Genomic DNA, 12,664 nt, shown 5'->3' on the forward strand with positions numbered 1-12,664 from the left:
GGAATACTTCCCAAGTGTGGTGTGCAAAATAAGACTAAGATTTCAATAAAAGTCAAAAGATGAGATGAAACAAGAGATTGAGAAGAAAAGGGCGCTTGAAAAGTTAAGGAAAAAACAGAACAAAAGCAGTATCATTATACATCTAATACTTAAACTATAAACATCAAGGAACAGAACAGAGAAAGCTAAAAACTGAACTATAATATATAATATGTTGGAAAATCTTAACTGAATCCAATGCATGCATTAGAAAAAAGACTAGAGCAAACTGAATGGAGAACAAAGTTACCCTGGAACTCAAATGAAACAGAAACATAAGTAAAAACTGGAACACAAATGAAACAGAAAAGATCATTAAGGAATAACAGAACAATCTCATCAAAAAGAAAGACCTAACTCCTAACTGCAGACTGAAAGGGCACCATGCACCAGTGGGGGGAAAAAAGGAACCACGGACATTTGAGACATAGCCTGGTTAAGTTACTGAACTTGAAACATAAAGAATTCTTCCATCTAATCTACAGAATCCATTCAAGTTTCATAAATTGTCTTATGATATGCTTTAATGGCAATAGGATCCAGTTCAGGATCACTTGTTATATTTAATTATATCTCTTTAAACTCCCTGAATCTGGAAGGATTCTTTTACTTTCATGCTTGAAATTTGAAAATCAGTTATTTTACAGAATGTCCCTCAATTTACCTGAGGCTTCCTCATGATTAGATATGGATTATGCATCTTTGGCAAGAATACAGTAGTACTGATGCGATGTTCTTCTCACTGCATCCTACCAGGTAATACATGACTTCTGTTTGTCCCATTACTGGTAACGTTAACGTCAATCATTGGAATAAGGTGCTGTCTGCCAGCTTTCTCCACTGTGAAGTTGCTTCTTTTCCTTTTACAATTAATAATTATGCTCTGGGGAGGTACTTTTACCCTATGAATAACTTGTTCCTCCATCAAATTTTTACCACTTGTTTCAGCATCTGTGGTAGGCTAGATGACCACCCCCAACCAAAAGATATTCAAGTCCTAATCCCTGGAACCTATGAATGTTACCTTATATGGCAAAAAGGGACTTTGCAGATGTGATTAAACTAAGGATTGAAGTGGCAATTTTATCCCAGATTATCCGATGGGCCTTAAAAGCAACCACATATCCTTCTAAGGAGGCAGAGGCAGACCTGCCACAGACAGAAGAAGAGGTAACGTGACCATGGAGGGAGGGATTGGAGTGATGCAGCCGTAAGCCAAGGAATGCTAGCAACCACCAGAAGCTGGAGGAGGCAAGGAATGGATTCTCCCAGAGAGCTCCCAGAAGGAGCCGCGCCCTGCCGACACCATGATCTCAGCCCGGTGAAACTGACTTCAACTTCTAACTTCCAGGGAAAATAATTTCTGTTGTTCTAAACCACCAAATTTGCAGTAATTTGTTACGGCAGCCACAGGAAACTTATATAGCACCTATCAATGTTTCCTGCCTGAATTAATACTATGACGGTTGCCAAATGGTGATTTTCTAATTCCATCAATCCATTTACATTTTTAGATGGCATTCTATTGTAAGAAAAAGCTTTCTGGGCTTCCCTGGTGGCGCAGTGGTTGAGAGTCCGCCTGCTGATGCAGTGGACGCCGGTTCGTGCCCCGATCCGGGAGGATCCCATATGCCGCGGAGCGGCTGAGCCCGTCAGCCATGGCCGCTGAGCCTGCGCGTCCGGAGCCTGTGCTCCGCAACGGGAGAGGCCACAACAGTGAGAGGCCCGCGTACAGCAAAAAAAAAAAAAAAAGAAAAAGCTTTCTGTCCCCCACCCCGTATTCATTTATTCAGTATGGACTTATGAATTCTTATTTTATTCAGTAGGTTGCAGTCTGTTACTATTCATTTATTTACTTACTTTTAATTAATTAATTAATTAATTAATTATATGGCTGCGCAGGGTCTTAGTTGTGGCAGGCGGGATCTTCGTTGCCGTGTGCAGGATCTTTGTTTCGGCATGAGGATCTTTTAGTTGCAGCATGCGGCATCTAGTTCCCTGACCAGGGATCGAACCCAGGCCCCCTGCATTGGGAGTGCAAAGTCTTAACCAGTGGACCACTGGGGAGTCCCTATTTTTATTTCGACTTTTAAATTGCCCTAGATTTGGCAAATATGACTCTGCTAGCCAACAAAAAACGTCATATTTCAGCTGTGGTTAATCAGGTGTGAATAACAGTTCTGCTCACCACTGTATCTCTAGCATGTAGCATCTTGTACGTACTTAGCATACTCTGTTGGCTGAAGAAAGCGTTTACTATGAAAGTCAAGACTGCAAAAAGGGCAGTGTTACATAATTAATTATATCTTCTTTTGCCCTAATAAGTGATCCCATTTCATTAAAAGATATTTAAAAAGAGAATCCTAAAATCAGTGCTGCTGAACAGATTAGAAATAAGAGCTCTGCATTCGGCTTTAATTTCCTGCTGTGAAATTTCCAGTTCGGTTCCATATTTTTCTCCTTTTGGTGCCACATTTTAGTTGCCTGAGTTCAGAACTCAATAGTTGTAAATTCTTAGCTGAAAGCTTTTCGACTTCTAATTGAATTTTGGCATCCAATGAACTTGTCTGTTCAAAAATTAGTCTCATTATACAACACAATAGAACAGAAAAAAAGATACCACATACCTTCCATCTTTCAGAGTGTTCACAATAAATCGGTTAATCTGGCAAATACAGTTGCTAGACAATCGTTCTTCCTCAACAAGAGGGTTCAACTGTGTTGCCAACATGAAAGCTGAAAAGCACAGAGATTACTTCAGTCTCTAAAACATTTCAGTCATGACAATCTAAAAGCTGATCATACCTGTACCAGCAAAGAAAAACATTATGCCTTAAATATTAAAACTACTCAGACTCTGCATAGTGAAAAACAGTAGTAATTTGCTGGGCATTAAACATCTGCTGCTACTCTGAAATTAAGTATTTCTTAAGGTGCCCCAAATCATCTTTTCCATCACTCAGGTTTCATGACAAAGACTAAAAAATCTTTTCTAGGTCCTTCACCTTGTGACTAGAAACAGTAAGTATATACTCTGCAAATTCTCTCCTTTCTCCCTGTAAAGCTTCCAACACAGAAATAAAACCCCAAAAAGACAAGTATCGGACAGCTAACCAATCATATTCACTAAATGTCAATATCATCCTAAGGGAAATTAATCAAAGAAAGCACAGAGCACCAGTTAGACAAAATTAAGCCAAGTGGCAGCTTTCCACTCGACCCAGTCTATTGTTAGAATGCACTCTGCCAGCTGCAATTCTGTCTTTACGAAGGCAGAGCCAAGCCAATGTAGACTTCTGGAATGCTCCAATTACTGCAACCAAAGTGTTGGGTGCGCTTCTATTATTTAAATACAAATTCCTAGATTTATACATCATACGTACAAGACAGAGTATTCAATCCATCACTCATAAGCAGTCGATAACGGGGTGGATTATTCCCTGTAGCAATGGGACGGATGTTCTAGGAAAGAAAACATGATTCATTAGCCAGGTTGTCTGCTCAGTCCCCAGGGATCAGTAAACTTAAGTGGCAGGAGAGTGCCTTCACCATTAGTTCAACACAATTGAACTGCTTGCCCATTCTCGACACCTAAATCCAAGTAAAAGAAAATTGGATTTGATGATTCTCCCACCAACCTCTCTCTACTAACGTTATTAAACATAACATAAACAAGAATAAAATAGGTTGCCAATACTCTTCTGTTCTCTCTCCCTTAACTCAAACTTGATTGAAAATTAATTTTAAAAAACATCCAATAAGGCACCTAATATATGTATGGTACTATGTAGGAAACATGATAAAAATACAAAATGGAAGAAAAAATCCTTGCCCTGAAGAGACTTATAACTGGGGTGGAGACAGAGGCAGAGAGACATAGCAGAGGTGTGCACATAATGACAAGACATTTATTCCAGCTTAAAGGAAATCAGAGGCAGCTTTCTGAAGAAAATGAAATACGAAAACAGCCTTAAGATGACTGGCAGGGAGGGATTCCCTGGTGGCACAGTGGTTAAGAATCCACCTGCCAATGCAGCGGACGCGGGTTCCAGAGCTGGTCCGGGAGGATCCCACATGCTGGGAAGCAACTAAGCCCGTGCGCCACAACTACTGAGCCTGCGCTCTAGAGCCCGTGAGCCACAACTATTGAGCCTGTGTGCCACAACTACTGAAGCCCACACGCCTAGAGCCCATGCTCCACAACAAGAGAAGCCACCGCAATGAGAAGCCCGTGCACTGCAACTAGAGAAAGCCCGCATGCAGCAACGAAGACCCATCGCAGCCAAAAGTAAATAAAATTTTAAAAAATAAAATAAAATAAAATAATAAAACTGGGAATATTTGCCTTAAAAAAAAAAAAAAAGATGACTGGCAGGGAGTTTGGGAGTAACAGGGAGACAGACCCTCAGGCTTACTGAGTCACAATCTGCAAGTATGATCCAGGATTCTGCTCCTATTGATTTTTAAAATTCTCACTAAAATTCGAGAACTCCTTAAATGAATGATAGGGTTAATGAAGAATTTTAAGCAGACAAGTTGCTTTCAGGTAGATCTCTCCAGAGGCCATATGTAAGGCAGATTTGAGCAAGACAAAGCCCAGGGCAGAAAGACAACCAAGGGGGCAGAAGTACTGATGTGTAGCGCTACAGTATCCACCAACTGTGGAAAGACAGAAAGGCAAAGCCTCAAACGTGAACCTCCAAAGGTCAAACTCTGGCTAACACGACATTAAAAATAAAGCCTGGTTCCTCTCTCAGAGTTACAACATGGACTGGACTATTTCTGTGATGATGAAGAGAATTTTGTAAAGTGGACACACTTCCTGAAGTGGATTGTATGTCCTCTATCAAATGTAACTTATAATTATATGTAAGTTTAAAACACGTTTGACATAAAAATATGTAGGTACTCACAATGACTTGGAGAATGGGTTTTATGAATGTATCTCCCTGTTGCATTATGGCCTGAAAAAGTAAAAACAGATGCTTATGAGATAGGCACTCAAATCATGATTAAAACTTGACATATTTTTAATTTGGTGTCTGGAATAACCCACAGATGACATTATTAAGAGACCCTTTTCCGAGCTTATCATTTGAAAATCTACTTTAAGCTTTAATCACTCTGGACAAATCATAAAATCATACAAGTGGGATTCATACTTACCGACAAGGATACTACATCTAAAACGCTGGCATCGCGTATGTACTCATTATTCATAATAGCACATTTATTTTCCTACACTGCCCATTAATAGGGAATCAAACAAATAAGTACAGCAAATCCTTAAAACAGAATATTATGCAGCCTTAAGAAGATGTTTCGGGCTTCCCTGGTGGCGCAGTGGTTGAGAGTCCGCCTGCCAATGCAGGGGACACGGGTTCGTGCCCCGGTCTGGGAGGATCCCACATGCCGCGGAGCGGCTGGGCCCGTGAGCCATGGCCGCTGAGCCTGCGCGTCCGGAGCCTGTGCTCCGCAATGGGAGAGGCCACAACACTGAGAGGCCCGCGTACCGCAAAAAAAAAAAAAAAAAAAAAAAAAAAAAAAAAAAAAAAAAAAAAAAAAAAAAAAAAGAAGATGTTTCTAGGGACTTCCCTGGCGGCGCAGTGGTTAAGAATCCACCTGCCAATGCAGGGGACACGGGTTTGAGTCCTGGTCCAGGAAGATCCCACATGCTGCGGAGCAACTAAGGCTGCAAGCCACAACTACTGAGCCTGCGCGCCACAACAACTGAAGCCCGCGCGCCTAGAGCCCATGCTCCACAACAAGAGAAGAAGAGAAGCCACTGCAATGAGAAGCCCATGCACCGCAATGAAGAGTAGCCCCAGCTTGCCCCAACTAAAGAAAGCCTGCGCGCTGCAACAAAGACCCAATGCAGCCCAAAAAAGAAAAAAAAGATGTTTCTATACCACTGGTTGCCTTTGTGAGAGGAACTGGGTGATGGGGGACGTGTGTGGGAGGCAGACCTTGCACTACATCCTCTTTTATACTGTTTGAATGTTAAATCGCATGACTCTATTAGCAATTATAAAAGTAATTTCTAACAAAAGCAAAATAACTATTAATCAGGCTTTTAGTTCGTTTTTTTTTTGTTTGTTTGTTTGTTTGTTTTTGCGGTAGGCGGGCCTCTCACTGCCGTGGCCTCTCCCCTTGCGGAGCACAGGCTCCGGAGCACAGGCTCAGCGGCCACGGCTCACGGGCCCAGCCGCTCCGCGGCACGTGGGATCCTCCCAGACCGGGGCACGAACCCGCGTCCCCTGCATCGGCAGGCGGACTCTCAACCACTGCGCCACCAGGGAAGCCCTTTAGTTCGTTTTTTAAAAGGCATCATTTAAAGGTAACCATCAGAAAAACTAGCTAGCTAAAACTCGTTGTCTGACGTCTGCTTTTGCCCATGCTGAAATAAGTGATACCAGACTAGCTCTTCCAAACATAAACTAAAAACTGGACAAAAATATATAAACTGTTTTCAAATACCAGGCAACAGGTAGAACAAGACTGTGGTCCCTGAAAGGAAAACAAATGAGCTTCTGCACAGAGGCACTTTTGGACCATAGCATAGGGAAGGGAACCCAAGAAGAATATGGCAGTCCTGCTGAGCACAGATCACTTTGGGGAGGTGAGTCATCTGGACTTCCTGGATGCAGAGTACCCGACAGGAGGGAGCTACATAGAGAAAGAGCTTCAATAACCTATGCAGGGGTTCCCTTGAGTTTTTGGCTGAATTCTAAGTTGTGCATACACAGAATGAGGTGCCACAGACCAAGTAAAGATTAGAGAGCTACAAGCTGAAAAATTACTGGCGCTCACCCAGGCTAGAGCACATGTGAGTTCCAATTAGCCATTTGAGTGGAGAGAACTCAATAAACACCTGGTGCATTCAGTAGAAACCCCAGGAAGGCCATGCTTTAGAAATAGACTAAACTATCCCCAAAGTAAAAGCTACTCTAGACCCACTACAGTCTCAGAGGGCTCAGCTGATCTGCAAGTAAGCTAACAGTCTGCCAGAACAACTCAATATTCTCTATACACATATTCTAGACACTGAACAATGTATTGTTCATAATGTCCATTGCCATCTGGGGTCCCAAGACCTTTGCAGAGGGTACATGAATTGAAAACTATTTTCATCATAATAAACAAGCTTTTGTCCTTCTCACTCTCGTTCATTCAATACAATGAAAAACTGGCTGAAGGACTAATAAAACTTTATACTGTTACCACTTATGAATGTCTACTGGATGAAAAATCAGTAATAGAAATCACAGCAGTTCCACTTGCTAATAATAAAGCAACTTGTTGAATTAAAGAACAAGATACATCATGAAGACTGAGTTAATATCTCTTCCGCAGAATTCTACTTTTGCCTTATGAATGGATGAATAGATAGATGTGGCTAGACTGGCTGCTTTGCTTGTGCTCATCTCGTATCAGCACCAACTAACCATCTAGTAAGATCATCTTTCATGTGAATGCTGAGAACAAACACAGACTATGTTGAAATATTCCAAGTGTTGAATCACTTTCAAAACTCATGGTTTATCCTGAAACAGCTGTGTTGACATTTGCACTGATGGTGCAAAGCAGTGGTAGGTAAAACTACTGGTGCCTTAGCCGAGGTACTATAGTAGTAGTCACTGTATTCTTCACTGCCCTGAACACACTGGGGAGGGGAGTTTCACTAAAAAAAAAAAAAAAAAAAACTTGAAGAAATAAAATTATTACATTAAATCTTAACCTTGAGGACAAAAAAATTTTAATATTCTATGCAACCATACAGAAAGTATGCCAAAGTCCTTCTGCTGAAGTATGGCTGTGGCCTTGAGGAAAAGCACTGCTACAACTGTTCCAGCTGCAAGTTGAACCGGCCGTTTTTTCCTCATGGAACGTCATTTTAACTTGAAAGGGTAAACGACAAACCGTGGTTATTCAGACTTGGGAATTTAGTGGATATCTTCTCAAAAATAAAGTGAGACAATTAACTGTATTTGTTGCCAATGATAGAAGAGTTTTCTAATGAAAATCAGGACTTTTGAAAACTTGTATTCACCAGCTTCCTAATACTTACTGACTTTCCTTAATTAAATCAGTAATGATGTTAATAAGCATGAATTTTTGTCATATAACAAAATATATCAACATTTGGAAGATCTGTAAAATGCAACGAACGAATATTTTCCAAATGACCGAAACATGGCGTTACAAATAATGCATAGGTAAAAGATCCATTCAAAATGGAAGACAGGCCAAATCTACATTCCAACTAACCTTTAAGAAACTACCATTTGTTGAGTTTTGACACAGTGTTAAAGGAAACCTGATTTTCTATTCAAAACACTTCTGACACCAAATGTGTGGGTTTTCCCCATGAAGCAATTCTCTGCAGACACCAACTGGGCGTCTCACAAGTCAACTTAATTTTGACACTAACTACCCAGAATTAGTGTAGACCCCACAGGTTAAGGGCTCAGTCCCTCAAGACTGTCCAAGTGCCCACTTCATACACTAATCTCAAGTAGTGCGTCCCCAGGTGACCCACTTTACACTTGTTTGACTTGGCTACAAATTGTGGGGACTTCCTTGGAGTCCCTCACAGAACTCAGGGAAACACTTGACTTAGTATTACTGGTATATTATAAGAGATAGTTAAAAGGATACAAATGAAAATCAGATGGAGAGGCACATAAGACAAGGTCTGGATGGGTCCCAAGCACAGGAGATTCTGTTCCTGTGGAGTCTGGAGGTGTGCCCCCTCCCAGCATGTAGATGTGTTCACCAAACTAGAAGCCCTCTGAACTTTGTTGTTTAGGGATTTTTCTGAAGGCCCCATTACATAGGCATGATTTTTTTTTTTTTTTTTTTTTTTTTTTTTGCATTACGTGGGCTTCTCACTGCTGTGGCCTCTCCCGTTGCGGAGCACAGGCTCCGGACGCGCAGGCCCAGCAGCCATGGCTCACGGGCCCAGCCGCTCCGCGGCATGTGGGATCCTCCCAGACCGGGGCACGAACCCGTGTCCCCTGCATCGGCAGGCGGACTCTCAACCACTGCGCCACCAGGGAAGCCCCATAGGCATGATTGATTAGATCGTTGGCTATTGGTGATTAGCTCAATCTCCAGCCTTTATCCTGTGGGGTGAGGTGTAGAGCAGAAAGTTCCAACCCTTTAATCACATGATTGGTTCCTGGCAATCAACCCCTATCCTGAAGCTACCCCGGAGCCCACAAAGAGTTACCCCATTAAACTTCAGGTATGGTTGAAAGGGGTTTATCATAAGTAACAAAAAAAGCTCCTCCAATCCTATCACTCAGGAAATTCCAAGGGTTTCAGGAGTTCTGTGTACCAAAAACTGGACAAAGACCAAACATATATTTCTTATTATATTACAAGATCACAAGGATCAGAAAAGAAGCCTGAAAAAGGCTATTAAAATACTCCTCCTTCTTCCAACTACATATTTGAAGCCAGATTTCCTCCATATAGTTCGACCAAAAAAACCATATATCCATATACTGAACGCAGAAGCTGGTATGAATATCTAGCTGTCACGTCTTCTAGTAAGCCAGATATTAAAGCAATGTGCAAAAATGTAAAACAATGTCACTTTTCTATTTGTTTTGAACTATATAACTGTTTTTCCTAAAACATGTTATTTATGTTAACAGATGAGTTTATTACTATTTTAAATGAATAAATATTTTTAAAATATCTGTTATAATTTCAAATATGATAAGGGAGATATAACCCACAAAAAAAAAAGCTTTTGGGGGGGCACTCAGTGATTTTATACAAATGCAAGGTATTCTAAAATCAAAACATTTGAGAACCACTGTGTTTTGGACCAAACATTTGTGTCCTGACCCCACCTCCCAATTCATATGTTGACGCTCTAACCCTCAGTATGAGAGTATCAAGAGATGGGGTCTTTGGAGGCAAATACTTTCAGATGAGGTCACGAGGGTGGAGCCCCCATAATGAGATTACTGTCCATATAAAAAGAGGGACTTCCCTGGCAGTCCAGTGGTTGAGACGCTGCGCTTCCACTTCAGGGGCCACGGCTCGATCCCTGGTCATGCAACTAAGATCCTGAATGCCACGAGGTGCAGCCAGAAAAAAAAAAAAAAAAAAGAAAGAAAAGAGGAAGAGACACCAGAACTCACTCTCTCCACACAAAGAAGAGGTCATGTGAGCACAGTGAGATGGTAGCTGCAAGCCAGGAAGACAGCCCTCACCCAGAACTAAATATGCTGGTGCCTTGATGGATTTCTCAGCCTCTAGAATTGTGAGAAATAAATCTGCTGTTTACATCACCTAGTCTACGGTATTTTGTTATAGTAGTCCAAGCTAGGATGCGCTGCCCTAAAACAATCATTAAAAACATAAAGCATCGCTAATAAGCCAAAAGTGGAAATAAATTTTAATCATAAAAAATACTCAAATAATCCAAAAGTTGGGAAAAGTTAAAAAATAGAAAAAGAATAGATGGGACAAATAAAAAAACAAGCAGCGGGCTTCCCTGGTGGCGCAGTGGTTGAGAGTCCGCCTGCCGATGCAGGGGACACGGGTTCGTGCCCCGGTCCGGGAAGATCCCACATGCCGCGGAGCGGCTAGGCCTGTGAGCCATGGCCGCTGAGCCTGCATGTCCGGAGCCTGTGCTCCGCAACGGGAGAGGTTACAACAGTGAGAGGCCCGCGTACCACAAAAAAAAAAAAAAAAAGCAGCAAAATGAAAAACTTAAACCCAAACTTGTAATTATATTAAGTGTAAATGGTTCAAGTACTCCAATTAAATGGAAGAAATTATTGTAATGAATAAGAAGGACCCAACTATTTGCTCTGTACAAGAAACGCACTTCAAATATAAAAAGGCAAATTAAAAATAAAATACTGGAAAAAGATGTATCATTAAAAGCAGGCAAAGTAGACTTCAGGACAAGGAATATTACCCGGGATAAGAAAGGACATTTCATAATAATAATAGGGTTGATTCCTAAAGGAGACACAGTGGGGACTTCCCTGGCGGTCCAGTGGTTAAGACTCCGCACTTCCACTGCAGGGGGCACGGGTACAATCCCCAGTCAGGGAACTAAGATCCGCATGCTCCACAGCATGGCCAAAAAAAAAAAAGACACAATGATAAATGTGGTCACCTAACAACAGGGTTTCAAAATACATGAAGGAAAAACTGACAAAATGAAAAGGAGAAATAGACAAATCCACTATTATAATTGGTGGTTTCAACATTCTTCTCTCAGTAATTGACAGGGCAAATAGACCAAAAAATATAGAAATAAGAATATAGAAAACTTAAACTATCAATAAACTTGACCTAATTAGATCATCTAACAACTGCAAAATACACATTCTTTTAAGTGTACCTGGAACATTTTCATCAAGATAGTCCATATACTGGGCAGTAAAACAAATCTCAATAAATGTTGAAAAGTTGAATTCATACAGAGTACGTTATTTGACCACACTAGAATTAAACTAGAAATCAATAACAATATGATATCTAGAAAATCTCAAATACTTGGAAGTTAAACAACAACCTTCTAAATAACCCATTTGTTGAAGAAATCAGAAGAGAAATTAGAAAGTTATTAACAGAATGAAAATTAAAATACAATCTATCTAAATTTGTGGGATGTACCTAGAGCAATGCTTAGAGGGGAAAATACAGCTTTAAATGCTCTCATCAGAGAAGAAAAAAGCTCCAAAATCAATCATCTAATATTACACCATAAGGAGCCAGAAAAAGAATAAATTAAACCCAAGTACACAGAAGGAAAGAAATAATAAAAGAGCAAAAATCAATGAAATAGAAAATTGATAAAAAATAGGAAAAACACAATTGAACCAAAAGCTGGTTCTTTGAAAAGATCAATAAAATTGATAAACTTCTAACTAGTCTGGTCAAGAAAAAGAAAACACACATTCTCAATACCAGGAATGAAAAAGGCATCAATATAAATCATACATATATAAAATTTTATATATATTTATATATATATAAAATAAGGGAATATTAGGAACTTTATGAAACAACTTAGATTAAATAGATAAGTCCCTTAAAAAAACACAAATTGGGGCTTCCCTGGTGGCGCAGTGGTTGAGAGTTTGCCTGCCGATGCAGGGGACACGGGTTCGTGCCGCGGCCCGGGAGGAGCGGCTGGGTCCGTGGGCCAAGGCCGCTGGGCCTGCGCGTCCGGAGCCTGTGCTCCGCAATGGGAGAGGCCGCGGCAGTGAGAGCCCCACGTACCGCAAAAAAAAAAAAAAAAAAAAAAAAAAAAAAAAAAAACACAAATTATCAAAACTACATAAAAATACAGAAAATCTAGATAATTCTATATCTATTAAAGAAATTCAATTTATAATTTAGAATATTCCAAAAGAGAAAACTCTAGGTCCAGATGGCTTTACTGGTAAATTCTATCTAACACTGAATGACAAAAAACACCAATCCTGGGCTTCCCTGGTGGCGCAGTGGTTGAGAGTCCGCCTGCCGATGCAGGGGACACGGGTTCGTGCCCCGGTCTGGGAGGATCCCACATGCCGCGGAGCGGCTTGGCCCGTGAGCCATGGCCATTGAGCCTGCGTGTCCGGAGCCTGTGCTCCGCAACGGGAGA

General features: G+C 41.0%; 1 protein-coding gene across 1 annotated transcript in view; it reads right to left on the reverse strand.

Annotated features, from left to right (window-relative positions):
- RPA1 (replication protein A1) overlaps window positions 1-12,664 on the reverse strand; it is a gene marked incomplete at both ends in the record, with an annotated part of 53,905 nt that overhangs the window by 34,293 nt on the left and 6,948 nt on the right. Inside the window, 3 exons of the mRNA XM_079725860.1 lie at window positions 2,667-2,775; window positions 3,423-3,501; window positions 4,953-5,003. Coding sequence (XP_079581986.1) covers window positions 2,667-2,775; window positions 3,423-3,501; window positions 4,953-5,003 — 239 coding nt within the window. The remainder of the gene's footprint in view (window positions 1-2,666; window positions 2,776-3,422; window positions 3,502-4,952; window positions 5,004-12,664) is intronic.

This window comes from Hyperoodon ampullatus (assembly GCF_949752795.1).
Source record: "Hyperoodon ampullatus genome assembly, chromosome: 19".
Lineage (NCBI taxonomy): Eukaryota > Metazoa > Chordata > Mammalia > Artiodactyla > Ziphiidae > Hyperoodon > Hyperoodon ampullatus.